General features: G+C 50.9%; 2 protein-coding genes across 3 annotated transcripts in view; one reads left to right on the forward strand and one right to left on the reverse strand.

Moving 5' to 3' along the window:
* Nucleotides 1-6,414, forward strand: part of arhgef25b (Rho guanine nucleotide exchange factor (GEF) 25b) — a 16,340-nt gene extending 9,926 nt beyond the window's left edge. For both annotated transcript variants that reach the window (XM_079748113.1, XM_079748114.1), the window contains exons 5-16: nucleotides 131-197; nucleotides 300-403; nucleotides 500-569; nucleotides 1,233-1,322; nucleotides 1,805-1,897; nucleotides 2,183-2,233; nucleotides 2,893-2,970; nucleotides 3,054-3,245; nucleotides 3,803-4,013; nucleotides 4,476-4,681; nucleotides 5,112-5,237; nucleotides 5,673-6,414. In XM_079748113.1, the coding sequence (XP_079604239.1) occupies nucleotides 131-197; nucleotides 300-403; nucleotides 500-569; nucleotides 1,233-1,322; nucleotides 1,805-1,897; nucleotides 2,183-2,233; nucleotides 2,893-2,970; nucleotides 3,054-3,245; nucleotides 3,803-4,013; nucleotides 4,476-4,681; nucleotides 5,112-5,237; nucleotides 5,673-5,768 (1,384 nt within the window). In that variant the 3' untranslated portion in view covers nucleotides 5,769-6,414. The remainder of the gene's footprint in view (nucleotides 1-130; nucleotides 198-299; nucleotides 404-499; nucleotides 570-1,232; nucleotides 1,323-1,804; nucleotides 1,898-2,182; nucleotides 2,234-2,892; nucleotides 2,971-3,053; nucleotides 3,246-3,802; nucleotides 4,014-4,475; nucleotides 4,682-5,111; nucleotides 5,238-5,672) is intronic.
* Nucleotides 6,415-7,133: 719 nt separating this feature from the next.
* On the reverse strand, nucleotides 7,134-17,686 carry b4galnt1b (beta-1,4-N-acetyl-galactosaminyl transferase 1b). The gene is made up of 11 exons (XM_079747450.1): nucleotides 17,554-17,686; nucleotides 13,952-14,354; nucleotides 13,258-13,434; nucleotides 12,701-12,807; nucleotides 12,554-12,591; nucleotides 12,257-12,437; nucleotides 12,061-12,153; nucleotides 11,517-11,704; nucleotides 11,267-11,407; nucleotides 10,665-10,902; nucleotides 7,134-9,258 (listed from the first exon to the last, which is right to left on the reverse strand). Exons 2-11 carry the CDS (start codon nucleotides 14,158-14,160, stop codon nucleotides 9,041-9,043), a joined length of 1,590 nt encoding a protein of 529 aa, XP_079603576.1. The 5' UTR covers nucleotides 14,161-14,354; nucleotides 17,554-17,686; the 3' UTR covers nucleotides 7,134-9,040.
* Between the last annotated feature and the right edge of the window lie 108 nt (nucleotides 17,687-17,794).

A 17,794-nucleotide genomic window follows, 5' to 3' on the forward strand; every position in this document is an offset into this window, starting at 1 on the left:
TTGTGTGTGATGAACTGATGATTACACACTGTTCCATCGTTATCATGCAAACTGTTTCACCTAATACCTCCCTCCCCCCTTGTCCCTCTCCCTCCCCCCCCCCCCCTCCCTCCTTCACATTACACATCAGTTATGTGCTGACAGAGCTCCTGGACACAGAGAAGTTGTACGTGGAAGATCTGAGGCTCATCGTAGAGGTGAGCTCCACATTCAGGGATGGACGAGCACTCGTGAATCTTGTCTTGGAAAGTAATCCTGTGTGTGTGTGTGTGTGTGTGTGTGTGTGTGTGTGTGTATAGGGCTACATCGGCACCATGGCCACCCAGGGGGTTCCCGAGGACCTGAAGGGGAAGGACAAGATAGTGTTTGGGAACATCCACCAGATCTACGACTGGCACAAGGAGTGAGTCTCCACACCGCGTCTCACCCTTTCTAACCAACAGAGTGTGTTTTACCTGGAGTGTGTGTGTGTTGACTGGTGGCTGTGTGTGTCCCACAGCTACCTTCTGGGGGAGTTGGAGAAATGCTACGATGACCCGGAGCGGCTGGCCAACCTGTTCATCAAACATGTGAGCCACCCGCTGTGAGCCCCCTCTCTGGGGGGGAGACTCTTTCTAGGGGGGAGACGCTCTCTCTGGGGGGAGACGCTCTCTCTGGGGGGAGACGCTCTCTCTCTGGCGGGAGACACTCTCTCTGGGGGGTGACATTTTGTCTGGGGGAGACACTCTCTTTTGGGGGGAGACACTCTCTTTTGGGGGGAGACACTCTCTTTTGGGGGGAGACACTCCCTCTTTAGGGGGAGACACTCTCTGGGGGGGAGACACTCCCTCTTTAGGGGGAGACACTCTCTGGGGGGGAGACACACTCTCTCTGGGGGGAGACACTCTCTTTAGGGGGAGACACTCTCTCTGGGGGGGAGACACTCTCTGGGGGGAGACGCTCTCTCTGGGCGGAGGGCGGGCTCTCTGAGAGAGAGAGAGAGAGAGAGAGAGAGAGAGAGAGAGAGAGAGAGAGAGAGAGAGAGAGAGAGAGAGAGAGAGAGAGAGAGAGAGAGAGAGAGAGAGAGAGAGAGAGAGAGAGAGAGAGAGAGAGAGAGAGAGAGAGAGAGAGAGAGAGAGAGAGAGAGAGAGAGAGAATGAATTATTAGTCTGTCTGTCCCACATGGACACACCTGACATTTACACCTTGACAAAAGTCCCATGACTTATCTCTTATCTCCCGCTCTATCCCAGGAGAGACGGCTCCACATGTACGTGGTGTACTGCCAGAACAAGCCCAAGTCGGAGCACATCGTGTCAGAGTACATCGAGACCTACTTTGAGGTGAGCAGGAAGCACCTCCACACCCTTCACCGTTGTTCCCCTTTAGCCTCCTCTGGGTGTGAGAGAGCCTCCTCTGGGTGTGAGAGCCTCCTCTGGGTATGAGAGCCTCCTCTGGGTATGAGAGCCTTCTCGGGTATGAGAGCCTCCTCTGGGTGTGTGTGAGTCTCCTCTGGGTGTGTGAGAGCCTCTTCTGGGTGTGTGAGAGCCTCCTCTGGGTGTGTGTGAGTCTCCTCTGGGTGTGTGTGAGTCTCCTCTGGGTGTGTGTGTGAGCCTCCTCTGGGTGTGTGTGAGTCTCCTCTGGGTGTGTGAGAGCCTCTTCTGGGTGTGTGTGAGCCTCCTCTGGGTGTGTGTGAGTCTCCTCTGGGTGTGTGTGTGAGTCTCCTCTGGGTGTGTGTGTGAGTCTCCTCTGGGTGTGTGGGAGCCTCCTCTGGGTGTGTGGGATCCTCCTCTGGGTGTGTGACCGTGCCGGCTCCCTGTTCCAGGACATTCGGTTGCGGCTGGGCCACAGGCTGCAGCTCAACGACCTGCTCATCAAACCGGTGCAGAGGATCATGAAGTACCAGCTGCTGCTCAAAGTATGTGGAGCTCAGCGTGACGCGTCACCATATCAATACCGCTGTCAAGTACTTGCGTGTGTGTGTGTGTGTGTGTGTGTGTGTGTGTGTATTTGTGTGCGAGTGAGGGTGTGTGTGTGTGTGCGAGTGAGGGTGTCTGTATGTATTTGTGTGTGTGTGTGTGTGCACGCGCGCACGCATGTGTGTGGGTGGGACTGTGAATGTCAGTATCCATGGTAACCCTGGCATGATAGTCAGCAGCAGCTATGTGCCCCCTGCTGAGCTAGTGTGTGTGTCGTTCTGCAGGACCTCCTGAAGTACTGCACCAAGGCAGGAAGGGACGTGGTGGAGCTGGAGGTGAGACCTGCCCTGCCCGCATCCTGTCATTGTGGAGCTCTGCTGCCCATCTGGTCCTCATACAGCAGGCTGGCCTGGGTCATCAGACACCTCCACCTTCACCTCCACATCCCCCTCACATCCATCTTCCCAGCTACCTTCACAGCCACCTGCATAGACACCCTCACCTCCACCTCCACCTTTTATAGACACCTTCACATCCACCTCCACCTTTTATAGACACTTTCACATTCACCTTAAGCTCCATATCAACTTTCACATCCACCTTTATTGAGACGTTTCTGTCTAGTTCCTCTCAAGTCTATGTCAGGTCTATCCCAGGTCTATCTCCAGGTCTATCTCCAGGTCTATCTCCAGGTCTATCTCCAGGTCTATCCCAGGTCTATCTCCAGGTCTATCTCCAGGTCTATCCCAGGTCTATCTCCAGGTCTCTCCCCAGGTCTATATCAGGTCTATCTCCAGGTCTATCCCAGGTCTATCCCAGGTCTATCTCAGGTCTATCTCAGGTCTATCTCCAGGTCTATCTCCAGGTCTATCTCCAGGTCTATCTCCAGGTATATCTCCAGGTCTATCCCAGGTCTATCCCAGGTCTATCTCAGGTCTATCTCCAGGTCTATCCCAGGTCTATCTCCAAGTCTAACCCGTGTCTCTGGTTCCAGAAAGCGGTGGAGGTGATGTGCTTCGTTCCAAAGCGTTGTAACGACATGATGAACGTGGGCCGTCTGCAAGGCTTCCAGGTGAACTCCTCCCTCCTGCTGCTGCCCACTGAACCTCGGGGCCTCAAGTGATCTGAGACTGAACCACAGCTCCTCTGTTCCAGGGCAAGATCACTGCCCAGGGGAAGCTGCTGCAGCAGGACACCTTCTCCGTCAGCGAGCAGGAGAACAACATCCTGTCCAGGGGCCGGGAGAGGCGGGTCTTCCTGTTTGAGCAGCTGGTCATCTTCAGCGAGCCAATCGACAAGAAGAAGGGCTTCTCTCTGCCCGGGTACACGTTTAAGAGCAGCATCAAGGTGCCTTTCCTTTGTGACCGGTCGCTTCATGTTGGCCTTCGAAGCATGTGTTGCATATTGTGGTGTATGGGTTCTGTAGAGTTGAGTGTGTTGAACGCCGCGTTGTGGGATATTACAGTAGTATAGTAGTAGTAGGGAGAGGATAAGCCATCGGTGGGAGCAACAGTTTACGTTCAGGGCATTTAGCAGACGCTTTTATCCAAAGCGACTTACAATAAGTAAATTTGTCAGAAGAAGAGAAGCAACACTATATGGCTGTCGGTTCAGTAAGGATGTTCATGGAACCTAGTGCCAAGCACTTACAATCACTAGGTGAACCCATTCCCTGTACACAACAAAGATAGCTAGGATAAGACGCTACACAATTCTAAGTGACATTTTTAAGTGCCAGGTCGTGATCAACAAACAATAAGACCGTAAGAGGGGTGCGGGGGGTAAGGCGAGAAGCTATGTCCTGGTGAACTCTGAACAAGCAAGTCTTGAGTCTTTTGCAGAAGCGGGAGTTGGTGTTCCACTGACGGAGGGTTTTTAAATAAAGTTTTAACGCTGTGCTGCAGGTCAGCTGCCTGGGCGTGGAGCGGCCCGGGTCAGGGGGCGTGTCCGGGGGCGGCGCCGTGGAGCGGGACCCCCGGGTGCTGGTTCTGACGGCACGGCGCCCCGACGGCAGCCTGGTCCGCTACGTCATGCAGGCGGCGTCCAGAGAGAAGCAGCAGGCCTGGCTCAGCGACGTGGGCCAGATCCTGGAGTCCCAGAGGAACTTCCTCAACGGTGAGCGCCTGGTCTGGAGGAACGGGAACAGGAGGGTCTTCCAGAGACCTTGTGGCCCTGGTCCTGGTCTGGAGGAACGGGAACAGGAGGGTCTTCCAGAGTCCTTGTGGCCCTGGTCCTGGTCTGGAGGAACAGGGCAAGGAGGGTCTTCCAGAGACCTTGTGGCCCAGGTCGGGAGGATTGGGACCGGGAGGTCTTCTGGAGACCTGGTGGTCCTGGTCTGGAGGAACAGGACCAGGATCTTCTGGGGACTTTCTAGATCCTCTCTAGCGTTACTTTCTAGAGACTCTTTGTCAAGACATAAAACACAAGAGTTAAACACAACAAACATCTCCGGCGTTTAAAGCTTTCAGGTGAAGGGGCAGAGGAGGACTCGGGGAGGGGGGGGGGGCTGGGCCTTACAGCAGACGGGGCGTTTGAGGAACTCACCTCCCCTCTCTCCCCCCTCCCTCCCCCTCACAGCGCTGCAGTCCCCCATCGAGTACCAGCGGAGGGAGAGCAAGTCCAACAGCCTGGGCCGGGCCATGCGGGCGCCGGACGCCAGCGCCGCCGCCGCCGGCCTGCGGCCCCACTCCTCCGCCTCCATGGACCGCCACCACCTGCCCTCCCTCAGCTTCTACAACACCTCCATGCCCTCGCTGCTCCCGGCCGCCGAGGGCCACAGGAAGGTCAGCCCCCGCACCCTCTCCATGCTGCCTGCTGGCCCCCACAGATACCTGTCTCACAATCTCCCCCGTCTGTCTGCGTGTCTGTATGTCTGTCTATCTGCCTCTCTGTCTGCCGCTCTGTCTGTCTCTCTGTCTGTCTGTCTGTCTGCCTGTCTGTCTGTCTGGGTGTCTGTCTGTGTTTCTGTCTGCCCTGTTTACCTGCTTGTCTGCGTGTCTGTCTGTCTGTCTGTCTGTGTTTCTGTCTGCCCTGTCTGTCTGCGTGTCTGTCTCTCTGTCTGTCTGTGTTTCTGCCTGCCTCCCTGCCTGTCTGTCTGACTCTCTCTGTCTGCCTGTCTGTCTGTCTGTCTGTCTGTCTGTCTGTCTGTCTGTCTGTGTTTCTGTCTGCCCTGTCTGTCTGTCTGTCTGCGTATCTGTCTGTCTGCTTCCTCAGGGTTCATCAGAGCGTCCGTCCAGACATCCGCTCTCCGTCCCTCAGAGGTCCGCCCTCTGCCCAGAGAGGAGCTCCGGACCCGGGGTCTCTAACGGCGGGCCACCCCTGATCCAGCGCAACATGCAGGTACTGGGCCTGGGAGGAGCTCCAGGGGTGCATGGGGGACTGCTGAAGCCAGGGGGCGCTCCGATCATACCATAGCAGAAGACCCAGCTTGATGAGGAGGTGAAGGAACGTCTTCACCACCTTGCAGACTTCAGCCACGGCCAATCCTAAACCTCCGCGATGTTCCTGCCCCTCCTCTGGTTTTCTTTGTTGTTTCTGGCCATGATGGGGAGGTTCCCTCGAAGAATGATGCACACCCATTGGCTTAGGGAAAATGCTTGGTAAATCGCTGTATCGCCCATGATCATGCTCAAAGTTACGTCAAATACTTCGCTGTCAAGAGGTGTCCTTTAATAAATACTCCAACAGCTTACTTGTTGGATTTGATAATGATGTGTGTTTCTGTGACATCATGATGAGTCTCTGTGACATCACGGTGTGTTTCTGTGTCTCCAGGCCCTGCGCTGCAGCTCAGAGACCCCAGAGTCTGAGGAGCTCCCTGCAGAGCCTCACCAGCCCGGCCTCGGTCAGCTGACCGAGAGCGACCCATAGCGTGGCCCGGTGGCCTGTGAATCCATCGTGATGGAGACGTGGGGACGTTCTGCTCCCAGGAACCCTCCGTCTGTCCCGGGTCTCCTCCTGTCCCCCTCTTCTCCTCCATACGGACTGTTCCACTACGGGCGTGTTACCCCTCTACCTACGATCATGTGTCCTACACACACGCACACACACGCACACACACGCACAACCCCTGAGACTCCAGGTCTATGTATAATCCAGTCTTCTTTCAAAGTGACGACCGATGTCTTCCTGTACTTCATATTCTGTGACGAGGGACCATGCAACATTTACACCGCTATGTTTTATTCAGCGAGTGCAGTGACACGATGTGTATCGGCTCATCTGCTCTTCTGCTCCTCCGGCCGCCTCCCCCCCTTCGCCGTCGGGCGGTGCCCCAACCCACCCTCCCTAACGCCCCCACCCTAATGAGCCAACCTGCCGAAGAGGTCCCGGACCTTCGTCCCAGCCGGCGTGTTCGGTCACACGCCCCACTGCGTCTGAACGGAGCAGCACTCCTCCTGGGAGGAACCAGTTGAGCCAGTAGCTCCAGAGACCACTGGGCCCCCATGACGGGCTGGAGCCCAGTGGGGGAGGGGAGCGTCTTCACCGTCCTCTGATGTAAATACTGTTCCTTGGGATCCCGGCAACAAGCGTGTTTCATGACTTATTATTTTCTTCTTCTTCTTATAAAACTAAACAAGGAAATAAAAAAAAGTGTCATATGAGTATGGACTAAACCTCTTTATTCTCCATCAGAAGGTTTGCGACAAAACAGAGATATTGTTTGGGCAGAAGAAGAAAAAAAGAGAAATCACAGATTTTAATTCTGACCAGGGGAACGACATTCCTCCTGGATGTCGTCTCTCTGTACCTGGGGAGGTCAGGAGATGAGTGTTTGAGGATCTGGGGTAAGCGGAGTGTTGTGTGGGGCCTGTCGTGTGATGGACGATGGCACAATGAGGAAGAGTAGCAAATTAAACGAGACATCAGCAGACGCGTCTTCATTCGCTTGACTGTAGCGACCTCTAGTGTCGACATTTTATAATGAATATATTTTGCGTGAAAACAACTCGTAGCACACTAGCTCAAATTGTACACATACCTAGGTCTACAAAATGGAAGATTTGTATTATAAATAATATGAATATGATTATTACTATATAAATATATTCGTATGGAAATACGTTTGTGACATAATGCATTCAAGGGCTAAAATCCATTCACCACATTAAAGACCTCCGCTCTGCGGTCACAATACTAAATCAATAAGTTGCCACCAAACAATTGGACTCAATGCAAGAGATTTTAATATGACAAACACTTCAATAAATAGCATTCACAATGTGAGGACGGTCTCAGGCAACACTTTTTATTATTGATTAGAGGGGGAAGCAGGCAAAATACATGTCCTCAAAATCAAATGTCGGATTAAGCTGAAATAATAGTTTCATCAAACGTTTGTACATTAGAACATAAAACTTTACAAAGGCATAACTTGATGGTGTTTTTGAAACGTCTCTCTCTAGAGTTAGGGTTGGCCCTCCCCTAAAGCTGACTGGAGTGTGTGGTTGATGACTGGGCTGGTTGAGGCTGCACACCTATTGTGTACTGAGCAATCAATGCACAACAGGTTGAACCAGCCATCACCACACACACAGGGATCCCTGACAAGGCAGCATGGGTCACCTGCTCAATCTACCATCATCCTTCAAAGTCTGCAATAAACCGGTTTATTGGCACACACACACACACTCCACAATGACTCTCTGGAAACCTTTTCACTCACTCATTCAAAACACTGTCATTCAAAACCCTTTAACACACTCATTCATAACACTGTCATTCAAAACCCTTTAACACACTCGTTCATAACCCTGTCATTTAAAACCCTTTAACACACTCATTCATAACACTGTCATTCAAAACACTTTAACACACTCATTCATAACCCTGTCATTTAAAACCCTTTAACACACTTATTCATCACACTGTCATTCAAAACCCTTCGCCTCACTCACTTATAACACTGTCATCAAAACCCTCTTACACACTCATTCATAACAATGTCATTCAAAACCCTTTAACACCCTCATTCGTAACACTGTCATTCATATCCATAAGGCCGCCCAGTGTATATTGAAATACATTATCTTTCTTGCTTTTTAAACTGAGGTTAGGGTTATTGAGTATTATGAGCACTAGGTAGAGCCACATTTCTCCTACCCAGGCTGATCCCAGACCAGTGGCTGCTTCACCTCAGACAGAAGCCCTCCTCTTCATAGACGCCCGTTGAAGAACCCGTAGAGAGACGAAGGATGAGACACCGGGACAGGGCTTCAGAACCAGGAACGGAGACCTGGTCCACCAGAAACTGTCCTCAGTGCTGTATGTGTGAGTGGCTTTGGGACGGAGGAGGAGGAGGAGGAGGAGGAGGAGGAGGGGGTGTGGCAGCAGAGGGTGATGGCAGAAGCTTCTGACTCATAGGCAGCAGAACCATAACACTGAGATTGATAAACATCAGAATCATGATGACAGCAATACACCTCGTCAGTCTAGGTTTGGCAGGTCCGGTCAGGGGCCAGGGGACAGATACCAGGGGACAAGGGGACAAGGGGACTGGAGCAGACGATCGGACCAGAGGCCGGCTCCTGAACGCAGGTTTCCTCAGTGGGTGGGGTGCTCACTTCATTGGAGACGTCTGTGGTCCTTTTCATGAAGAGTGAAGTCTCCGTTCCTAGCGTCGCTTCACCTGCTTCAGTCACGTCGCTCTGTCTTGGTGCAACTTGAAGAGAAGGGAGAACATGATTCACTCTCTTTCTCCTTTGTGTTTTAAAAAGGCCCTTGTCTGGACGCAGCGTCCCGGTCCACTCGCCCTCAGCTCCTCTGGGTTCTGATTGCGTTTCTTCATGGATACTGAAGTGAGGAGGAAGGGCGTGGCCGAGGTGGAGGAAGGGCGTGGCCGAGGTGGAGGAAGGGCGTGGCCGAGGTGGAGGAGGGTGTGGCCGCGGTGGAGGAGGGCGTGGTCAAGGCGGGGGGTGTGGTCAATGTGGGGAGCGTGGTTAAGGTGGAGGAGGGCGTGGTCAAGGTGGGGGAGGGCGTGGTCAAGGTTGAGGAGGGCGTGGTCGATGTGGAGGAGGGCGTGGTCAAGGCGGGGAGGGCGTGGTCAAGGTTGAGGAGGGCGTGGTCAAGGTGGAGGAGGGCGTGGCCAAGTCGGAGGAGGTGAAAGGTGGAGGAGGCCGGGCATGGTCGAGGTGGAGGAGGGACTAGTTGTGCGTCATGCACTGGAGCCGGTTCTTGAAGAACAGCAGGCCGTTCTTGGTGTGGGCGGCGTCCGAAGAGGCCGGGGGGTAGCGGAACTTGGCGTACGTCTTGTCGCTCTCTGATTGGCCGACCCAGGGGAGCTTGATCTTGGTGGCGTGGTTGACGATGACGTCGTCACAGGAGCCCACATGGAGCGAGCCCAGGCCGTCGATGAAGAACTCTGCGGAGAAGAGAAACACTCAAATAAACGAATACGCAGAGTCACATGAGTACTGTGGAACCTTCTCACCGCACACACAACTTCTGTTCAGAAGCAAAGGAACAATGAGTCTTGTTACGTATTTTAAACACATAAAGCTACCCACACATAGCCACTAGGAAGTAGGATCGAACACATAGGCCGTAATTACCATACATAGCCACTAGGAAGTAGGATCGAACACATAAGCTGGAATTAACACACATAGCCACTAGGAAGCAGGACCCGACATTTTAAGCTGCAATGACTATTCCAGCCATAGAGGGCAACACCTTTAGACAGGTGAGGAGGGCGAAACTAATACGTCACATAGGCCACGCCTACTCGGTACTAAAGCAGGAACTGAAGCCAACGAGATCAGAAACATCCGGCAGTCCATACTAGGGAGTTCGGTAGAGAGGCCTGCTGTTTGTCGCTCACACGCGTGTCCATACAATTCCCCTCCTTTTGCTTCATAGTTACCATACCAAAATACTTTAACAAATAAAGTGAGTTCAAAGCGATCCAGATTAGACTACTTTCTTCAAGAACGCAACAGTCTAAAGAACAAAGACCAGCACTTATAGCGGCCCTCAGACATGTTAGATCATCTAGACACGCGGTGGTATATGGACAGCCAGTCCTTTGGATCTGAGATAGCGTAAGGGTCGTCTAAGGAGCATTAAAGGTGACATGTTATATCACCAGGTGTGAGTATGATTAGCCGTTACAAACCGTTGGGAAAATCTGCCTCTTCTGACATCACAAGTGGGTTTGTCCACATAGATGTATGAAGGATAGCTGAGCGACGTTTGCTAGAGTTTGCTACAGTCCACTGGGTAGGCTGGTAGACTGTTCATCTAGCACACATTTAGGTGGACATGTCCACTTGTGATGTCAGTAGAGGCAGATTTTCAAAACGGCTTGTAGCGGCTAATCACACTCACACCTGGTGGTATAATATGTAAGGGATAATGTAAAGAACGCCGGTCGTTATCGGGAAAATAAGCCCGACCTGAAGGCCTACTTGCCAAGACGAAAAAATAACTTCACACAGTGTGCTTCTTACAATTAATTCGTTACCATTCGCAGTGTTGATCACGATCAGCAGAGAAGTAGATTGCCAAAGACGTTGACGTCGCTTAGCAACCGAATACGCTGGGGTTGATAAGATACCGGACTACTTGCTGAGTGATACGAAAGACGTGAATCAGAGGCAAAAAAAATCAGCGGTCAATTATGCTTAGCAACGGTCAATTGTCAAAAGAATATTGACCGCCGGAAGTGGGGAATGCCCATGCAAGTGAACGGAGCGTTCTGCAGCATTGACAAGAGCCGTGTAATGGTTCACCGTTCAAGGGTCTTTAAGGGTCATTATCTGGACTCACCCAGGTGGGCCACGCGGGCCAGGCGGGGGTCGAAGCCCACCTGCTGCACCTTCTCGGTGCGGGCCAGGAAGAAGTTGATGACGCCGTCGGTGACCACGCAGCCCGGGAAGCCGGCGATGGCGTGGTGGAAGCCCCGCCTCATGTGCAGGCAATCGCCCTCCTCCTGCCCCGGCTCGATGGAGATGGTCTGCCTGTAGGTGGAGGTGTAGCCCGTCGCCTCGCGCACCGCCCCGCCCACCTGGAGGAAAGTCCACAGCCCGCCGTGACACCGTCATTGGAACACTGTTCGCACGTCACCATCACACCATCACTATCACACCGTTACACCATCATCAGCCCACTGTTACACCATCACCATCACAACATTACACCATCACCATTACATCATCACTGTTACACCATCAACTCAGCCATACAATGTCCAAAGGGAATATTCTTTAGCTGCACCTTCTTACCTTATTATCGTATTATTTCATTAAACTAAGCGGATTTACTAACTTTGTCCTCCAATCAAATTGCTAGCAGGATGAGCCCCGGTTTTCCTAACCCTCCCTGGTCCTCCTAAGGGTTCAGTCTGGTGTGAGCAGCGAGGGGTTCCTCACCAGGTCCAGAGTGGTCCGCTCCAACACATCCACCAGCTTCTCCAGCTTGGTGCTGGACGAGAAGATGAAGTCGTCATCCACCCAGAGAACGTACTTGGTGGTCACCTGGGAGACCGCCAGGTTTCGTCCCGCGAACCAGCCCTTCAAGCACACAAGGCTAACGTCAGGCTCATAATACATGACACATAACACGTAACACATGAGATCTATGCATGGATCACCTTCTGAGGGGGTCTCCGCATCGACCTACCTTTCCGAAAGGCATGATGTAATGTTCGATGTAGGGGCCGGACACAGTTTGGGGGTGTTCGCTGTCGTCAGCGATCACTATGGTAACGGTAGGGTAGTATTTTCTCACGCTGTCGATGAGGTCCTGGAGCTTATCGTAGCGCAGGAAGGTTTTGGTGGCTATGGTGACAAGGGCGCTGATGTTGTATTCTATCAGGAGGAAAGAGGACCACAAGGTTAATACCACAGAACTTGGAACTCACAAACAACTTCTGCGAGCCCGCTGACATGATAATGCCAGCGAGGCTAATGAGTGAGCACGCAGAGTTTCAAGACCTTGTGCCGCTTTGAAGCAAACTCACGATTGATCGAACAATGGGGCTGATCATTTTAGATAGATTTTTGTGAGTTATGTCGCCTCCTGTCGCTGAAGAGGTCCTTTGCTTTTTGGAGTAATCGGACACATGATCAAAATAGATTGGCTAGCTTAGCAACCACACTACTAATAATAATAAGCAGACACATGATAAAAATAGCATAGCGATCTTTGCAACCACACTCATTACCTCCTTTAGGGCCTGTGTTGTAAAGTTTGGGTGTAGCTCCATGACCGATCTTGATAATGAAGACAGCTTGATGTCCTTCTGTTTGAAGTTGCACTGCAACAACACAAATTAAAAGAACACATTTTAACAACCTAATATCTTTAAAAAAAAACACTGAATATGAAAACATCCAGATGGTGAAGAGCAGCGTGCTCACCGGTGTCGGCTGTGCTGGGGTGGAACTGGGTGTTAGTATAGCTCACAAACTGCAGCTGACGATTCAGGCTGGGGAGAAGACTACTGGATAAGGTCATGTGCATCTCTCCATCCCCTTTGACCTTTACCCCCTCGACCTCAGCAGCCATGTTCAGGGTTCCCAAGGTGGCAGTGATGTTCAGCTGCAAGAGAGAAGTGTTGCCATTGAAAAGAGTTTCAGAATTGCCAATGAAATTACATAAAGAGTTAAAAACGTGAAATCATCAAACTATATAAAACAATAATAACCCATACTTACGGAGTAGTTTTCTTTATGGATGTCATGTAAGGCCAAACCTGAAAAGCAGAAAACAAAGTGTTGACCAGCATGGCGCATGTGAGAGTGAGGCAGTAACACTGATCCCTGAGGAGGCATTTCAAACATCCTGCTCCGACCTGGGCCTACCTGGGATGAGGATGGTTCTGAGGGGCCTCACGGACACGCCCTGGGTGGGGTACTGCAGGGGGCTGTTGGCCTCAGCGATCAGAAGAGTGTCCGCAGGGCTCTGGGACCTGGGGGGGGGGGGGGCAGAGGAGAGGATCTATCTTTGGCTCATTCAGGTTAAATCCAGTCCTGAGCTCCTCATGGAAGAGCAGAGACAGGATGGATGTGTTTAGTGTTCGCTCGATGGAGGTTCAAACCACTAACGTTTTTAAGAATATGACCTTTTTATTTAGTGCACTGTTTTGATGAAGAGAACACTCCGTTCTGTTAGGGGATTCAGCGCATTTAATTGATGTTTGGCAGATGGCCAAACATCAGAGCGTTGCTATGGAAGCCGTATCCAGATAATTTTGCATTAGCGGAAGCATTAAAAAAGAAATGAATCAAGCAATGTGATGTTGTTAGATTTGCATATTTATGTCCAATGCTCTGTCTCTCTGGTCAGATCCCGGTTAGTGAGCAGGTTCACGTCCAGTGAGCCGGTCGTGATGACCCTAAGGGGCAGTGCCGGGACGGACCTCGTCTGGAAGCTGTGGTACTCCTTGGCCCGCCTCTCCTTCAGGTCCTCCAGCTCCGAGGCCTGGAAGGCGGTGTGCAGCGCCGAGGCCGAGACCCGCGGGAACAGCAGCTGGGAGAAGGGCAGGTTGACGGCGGCGCTCTTGCCCTCGCAGACACAGCCGTTACGGGCCAACAGGCTGCAACACCCAGAGCCACAGACGGGAGGACATCAGAGACACAGAGAGGACATCAGAGACACACAGAGACATAGCCCAGAGGACATCAGAGACACAGAGAGGACATCAGAGACACACAGAGACATAGCCCAGAGGACATCAGAGACACAGAGAGGACATCAGAGACACACAGAGACATAGCCCAGAGGACATCAGAGACACAGAGAGGACATCAGAGACACACAGAGACATAGCCCAGAGGACATCAGAGACACAGAGAGGACATCAGAGACACACAGAGACATAGCCCAGAGGACATCAGAGACACAGAGAGGACATCAGAGACACACAGAGACATAGGCCAGAGGACATCAGAGACACACACCAGAGGACATCAGAGACTAAAGGATCGACGTGGGGCTGGGTCCTGGAGTCAGGACCCAGCCCCACGTTGATCCTTTAGACACTGTAAACCAGTGGCTACAGTTTCAACGTGGGCGTGTGTCCCGTCCCGGCCCCAGAGCAGAAGGACGCTCACCTGGCGACGCCCTCCCTCACGCGGTAGGGGATGTCCCCGGACCGGGGGTCGGCGTCGGGGAGGCGGTCCTCCAGGTGCTTGTCGGAGCCCGGGCGCTGGGACACGTCCACCGTGGTGTAGGAGCGCGTGGGCCAGGAGTGAAGCAGTGCCAGCACCAGCATCACTGACCCCAAGCAGGCCAGCAGCACGGCCCTCCTCAGAGAGCGCATCCTGAGTCCTGCAGCGTGGGACGACAGGCCGTCACCCCCTGGGGGTCAGGGAGCGACGGGAGGCGGCCGGGTGATGGGGGCCGGGGAGCGCGGTTCTACCTGGACGCCTCTATCCGCTGAGAGAAAAGGCTTCCCCCTTAGGGACCCTCATCTTCACAAACATGTGGGGGATGGACACTTCAGTCCTTCTCCATCTGAAAGAAATAGGACAATGAACAAAATCACGATGCATCCTTCTGACGCACACGCACACACACATACACACACACACACACACACACACACACACACACACACACACACACACACACACACACACACATCTTTTACGAGGCAATCACAAAGCTTTTCTAAGTTTGGAGCCCAAACATGTCCCTACAATATACCCTCCACTGGGCTGTATAACACTATACTGGTTTAAACCCTTTCAGCTGCTTGGACGATCCCGGCCATTTAAGGACAGAGTGTTCAGGCGTGGGCACACCTCATCACTCAACGCCTTGGGAGGATAGGCCAGGACGACCTATCCTTCAGGAACCATCAGATCCACCCCGTCAAGAGTAAAGGTCTGATTCACAACCTATCTGTAGGCTGCTGAAAGATTCAAATGTCAGGTAGGCATATGGGTAAATCTAGAAACATGGCCCTTAGCTCTACATCCACTCAGACCCCTGACATCCACTCAGAGCTCATTCCAGCTCTGGTCGCCGGTTGTCCCCTACATACCATGATGTGAACGCACAACAATAGAGGATTCACTTAGATTGTATTGTTCACCGGAGGTTTGGGTCTCGCCTCCGTGTAGACGTTTTGGGTAAGCGGAGGGCAATGGCGGTTCTACACGGGGTCCTACGGGGACCCCTGCCGCTGCAGACATGTCTCTGACCCCCCCTGTGGACCCCCCCATGCTGACCAAGTAAAACAATTATGATTTTACTGTTTTTACAGAACTAATGCGACGCAACGTTCTACACGGGTCAATCAGAGGGGCGCACCCCAACACCGCGGTGCTTCTCCTCGGGGAATGGGGGCTCGACGCTCTCAGAGAAAGGAGACACGATTTCTCCTCTTGCAAGAGTCAAAGGTAAGCAAAACGATTGCGTTTCGTGGGCGACTTGTTGTTCTTGCACATAACCGTGTTACTGTAGCTCCTCATTGCGATATACATTGCAGCCTCTTGCGATAACGATATATATCACGATATAAAATCTGAACAAATTCAGAACAGGTTACATAGAACCTAAGGAAAGCCAAACTGCTTAATGTATTTAAAAAAGAAGAGAAGAGAAATATAGTATGTCATTTCGAGGACATTTATTGTGAAACACTGTAATCATACAACAATAAAATTAGTATTGGGTTTCTTTCCTTTAGTGCAAACCATTCTAAAAGGCACTACACTTAGTTTAAGTCCTTGGTTCTTAAATGCCACCCAAGATGCAGAGAACAGGAAAAACGGGTGTCTTTCTAGATAAGGAACAGACACTGTACTGACAATTAGGGATGGGCATGATTAATTGATGATCGATCATTGATTTTTACGTTTTTTGTCGATTACGTGATATTTTTTATCGATCAAAAGGAGGTTGACCCAGCCGGAGAGGCGGTCTCGGAGACGTTGCTCAACATGGAGCAAAGAGGAGACGGAACGTCTTTTGGATATTTGGGTCCGATATCCAAAAGACATTCCGTCTCCTCTTTGCTCCATGTTGAGCCACCACCCGACGGTCCGACAAAAGCAAGTAAAAAGTATGCTGGAAAACATAACTTAAAAATGCCGATGCATTAAAAACATTCCGAGTCAGGATGAGGGAGAAGGAGTTGGACAAGTCCGCAGATCAATGTATATCACGCTGGATATCCATGATTGTTTATTTTCACCGGTGCTTCCCCCCCCCCCTTTTTCTTTAACGCTTTACCCCGCCCCAGACCTTTTTGTCCAATGATTTAACGTTCTTTGCACACATGCAGTTTTGTTGACGAATTCTGGCACTGTTGCGAAAATTGCAATGTGAAAAGGAACCGCACCAAACCAAAAATTAAACATTGTATTTTGCGTCATCAACATGCATTATCGCGATAGAGCGATAGAATTAAAATCTCTATCGTAGGCCATTTTTTATCGTTTATATCGTATATCGTTTATATCGCGCATTACTAGTTCCTCACACTGTTGATGAAATGAAGTTTGTAAATGACTGGTCTAGATATATTTAGAAACTTAATCATATCTAAGCAAACTCATCAAAGCAGAAGCGAGTATCTAAATGTCGGTATCCTTGCTAGGTCTAGGCTACACAATGTTGTGATGTTAACCACATATTTTCATCCGTTTTGGCTGCTGTTTTGGGAAAACAAATACATTTGAGTAAAGAGTAGTAGGCTATCTGCCCGCGTTAAGTAGGGAGGGAGGGATATGCAACGAAATGTAATGCATGGCCCTACGTTTTTTATCTTCTAACAGCAGCTATCATGAAATGAGGCAAGAAACAGTAGAACAGGGAAGTTTTCTTTGAGCTGTAGACTGTGCAAGATTGCTGTAACCCTCCCTCTAACCTCAGCCTTTTGGGAGGTAAATAGGAAATGGCCTGTTGTTTTGCACTTCGTTGTACCCTGGAGTTTCACATTGACACACTGTATTTGTACCCTTTACTGTATTTTTTATTTAGTCGTTTTTATGGCCCTACCTCTCTAGCACGCTTGCACAAAACAAATGTTTATATGATTTTGATGATTTAGGGCATAAGCTCTATCAATTTAAGATAGTTTGACAGAAAAATACAGACTGGTGAAGTTATAAACTCTTGTACAAATTAAATGGTTGATGATTTTAAAGCAAAATAAAGTTTATAATCTGAAAATATCATTTTTTGCCTTTTTCTTTGGGCCCCTCTGGTTAAACACTGGCCCCTCCTTGGCCCAACTAGTACAATTTGTCTAGAACCGCCACTGGGTGAGGGTATTGTAGGGTAGGTTTACAATAGGGTAAGGGGATGGGTTAGAATAGGGGAAGAGTATGGTTAGAATAGGGTATGTTTAGGGTTAGAATAGGGTAAGAGTATGGTTAGAATAGGGTAAGGGTAGGGTAGGGTAGGGTTAGAATGGAAAGGGTAGGGATAATAGGGTAAGCGTAGCGGCGGTGCAGAGCGAGGCTCTGATTAAATGAATAACAAAAACATGTTCTACATAAAAAAAAACATATGCTCGCTTACATCACAATAAAGTAATCAGCCTCGAATATAATAAGGTATTAGATGTTTCAGGATCCTATCGAATAGATGGTCCAGGCGACTCCAAGCGAGACATGGCTGGCCTCACAGCACGTTTGAATCTGTCTTGGGTTGGGTAGGCCTGCTGCGAGACAGCCGCTGTGATGAGGAGGAAGGCGCTTACCTCGAATAAAAGATGCTCCGTGTTTCATTCTCCTACAGTGTTCTCATGATACAGAAGGACCGGATATCTTCGCCTCGATGAAGCGGTCCGACAAGGAGACACCCGACTGTGCGCTCTGCAGACCGCAGACCAGCGCGCCTCCTTCAGACTTGAGGAGGGGACGGGCCGGGATATTATGGGATGGACGTTTTTGCGTCCGGCGATCAATACTCCGTCCTCTCCAAGAGGAAATTATATCATA

This window comes from Pollachius pollachius (assembly GCF_949987615.1).
Source record: "Pollachius pollachius genome assembly, chromosome: 12".
In the NCBI taxonomy this organism is placed as follows: domain Eukaryota; kingdom Metazoa; phylum Chordata; class Actinopteri; order Gadiformes; family Gadidae; genus Pollachius; species Pollachius pollachius.

Excerpts from the sequence above, each read along its gene's own strand:
- b4galnt1b (XM_079747450.1), bottom strand. The coding sequence starts at position 14,160 with ATGCGCTCTCTGAGGAGGGCCGTGCTGCTGGCCTGCTTGGGGTCAGTG. Across the intron at positions 12,154-12,256 it reads CCCCAGCACAGCCGACACCG|TGCAACTTCAAACAGAAGGA; the intron begins GTGAGCACGCTG and ends GTGTTGTTGCAG. Across the intron at positions 10,903-11,266 it reads AGCGGACCACTCTGGACCTG|GTGGGCGGGGCGGTGCGCGA; the intron begins GTGAGGAACCCC and ends ACTTTCCTCCAG.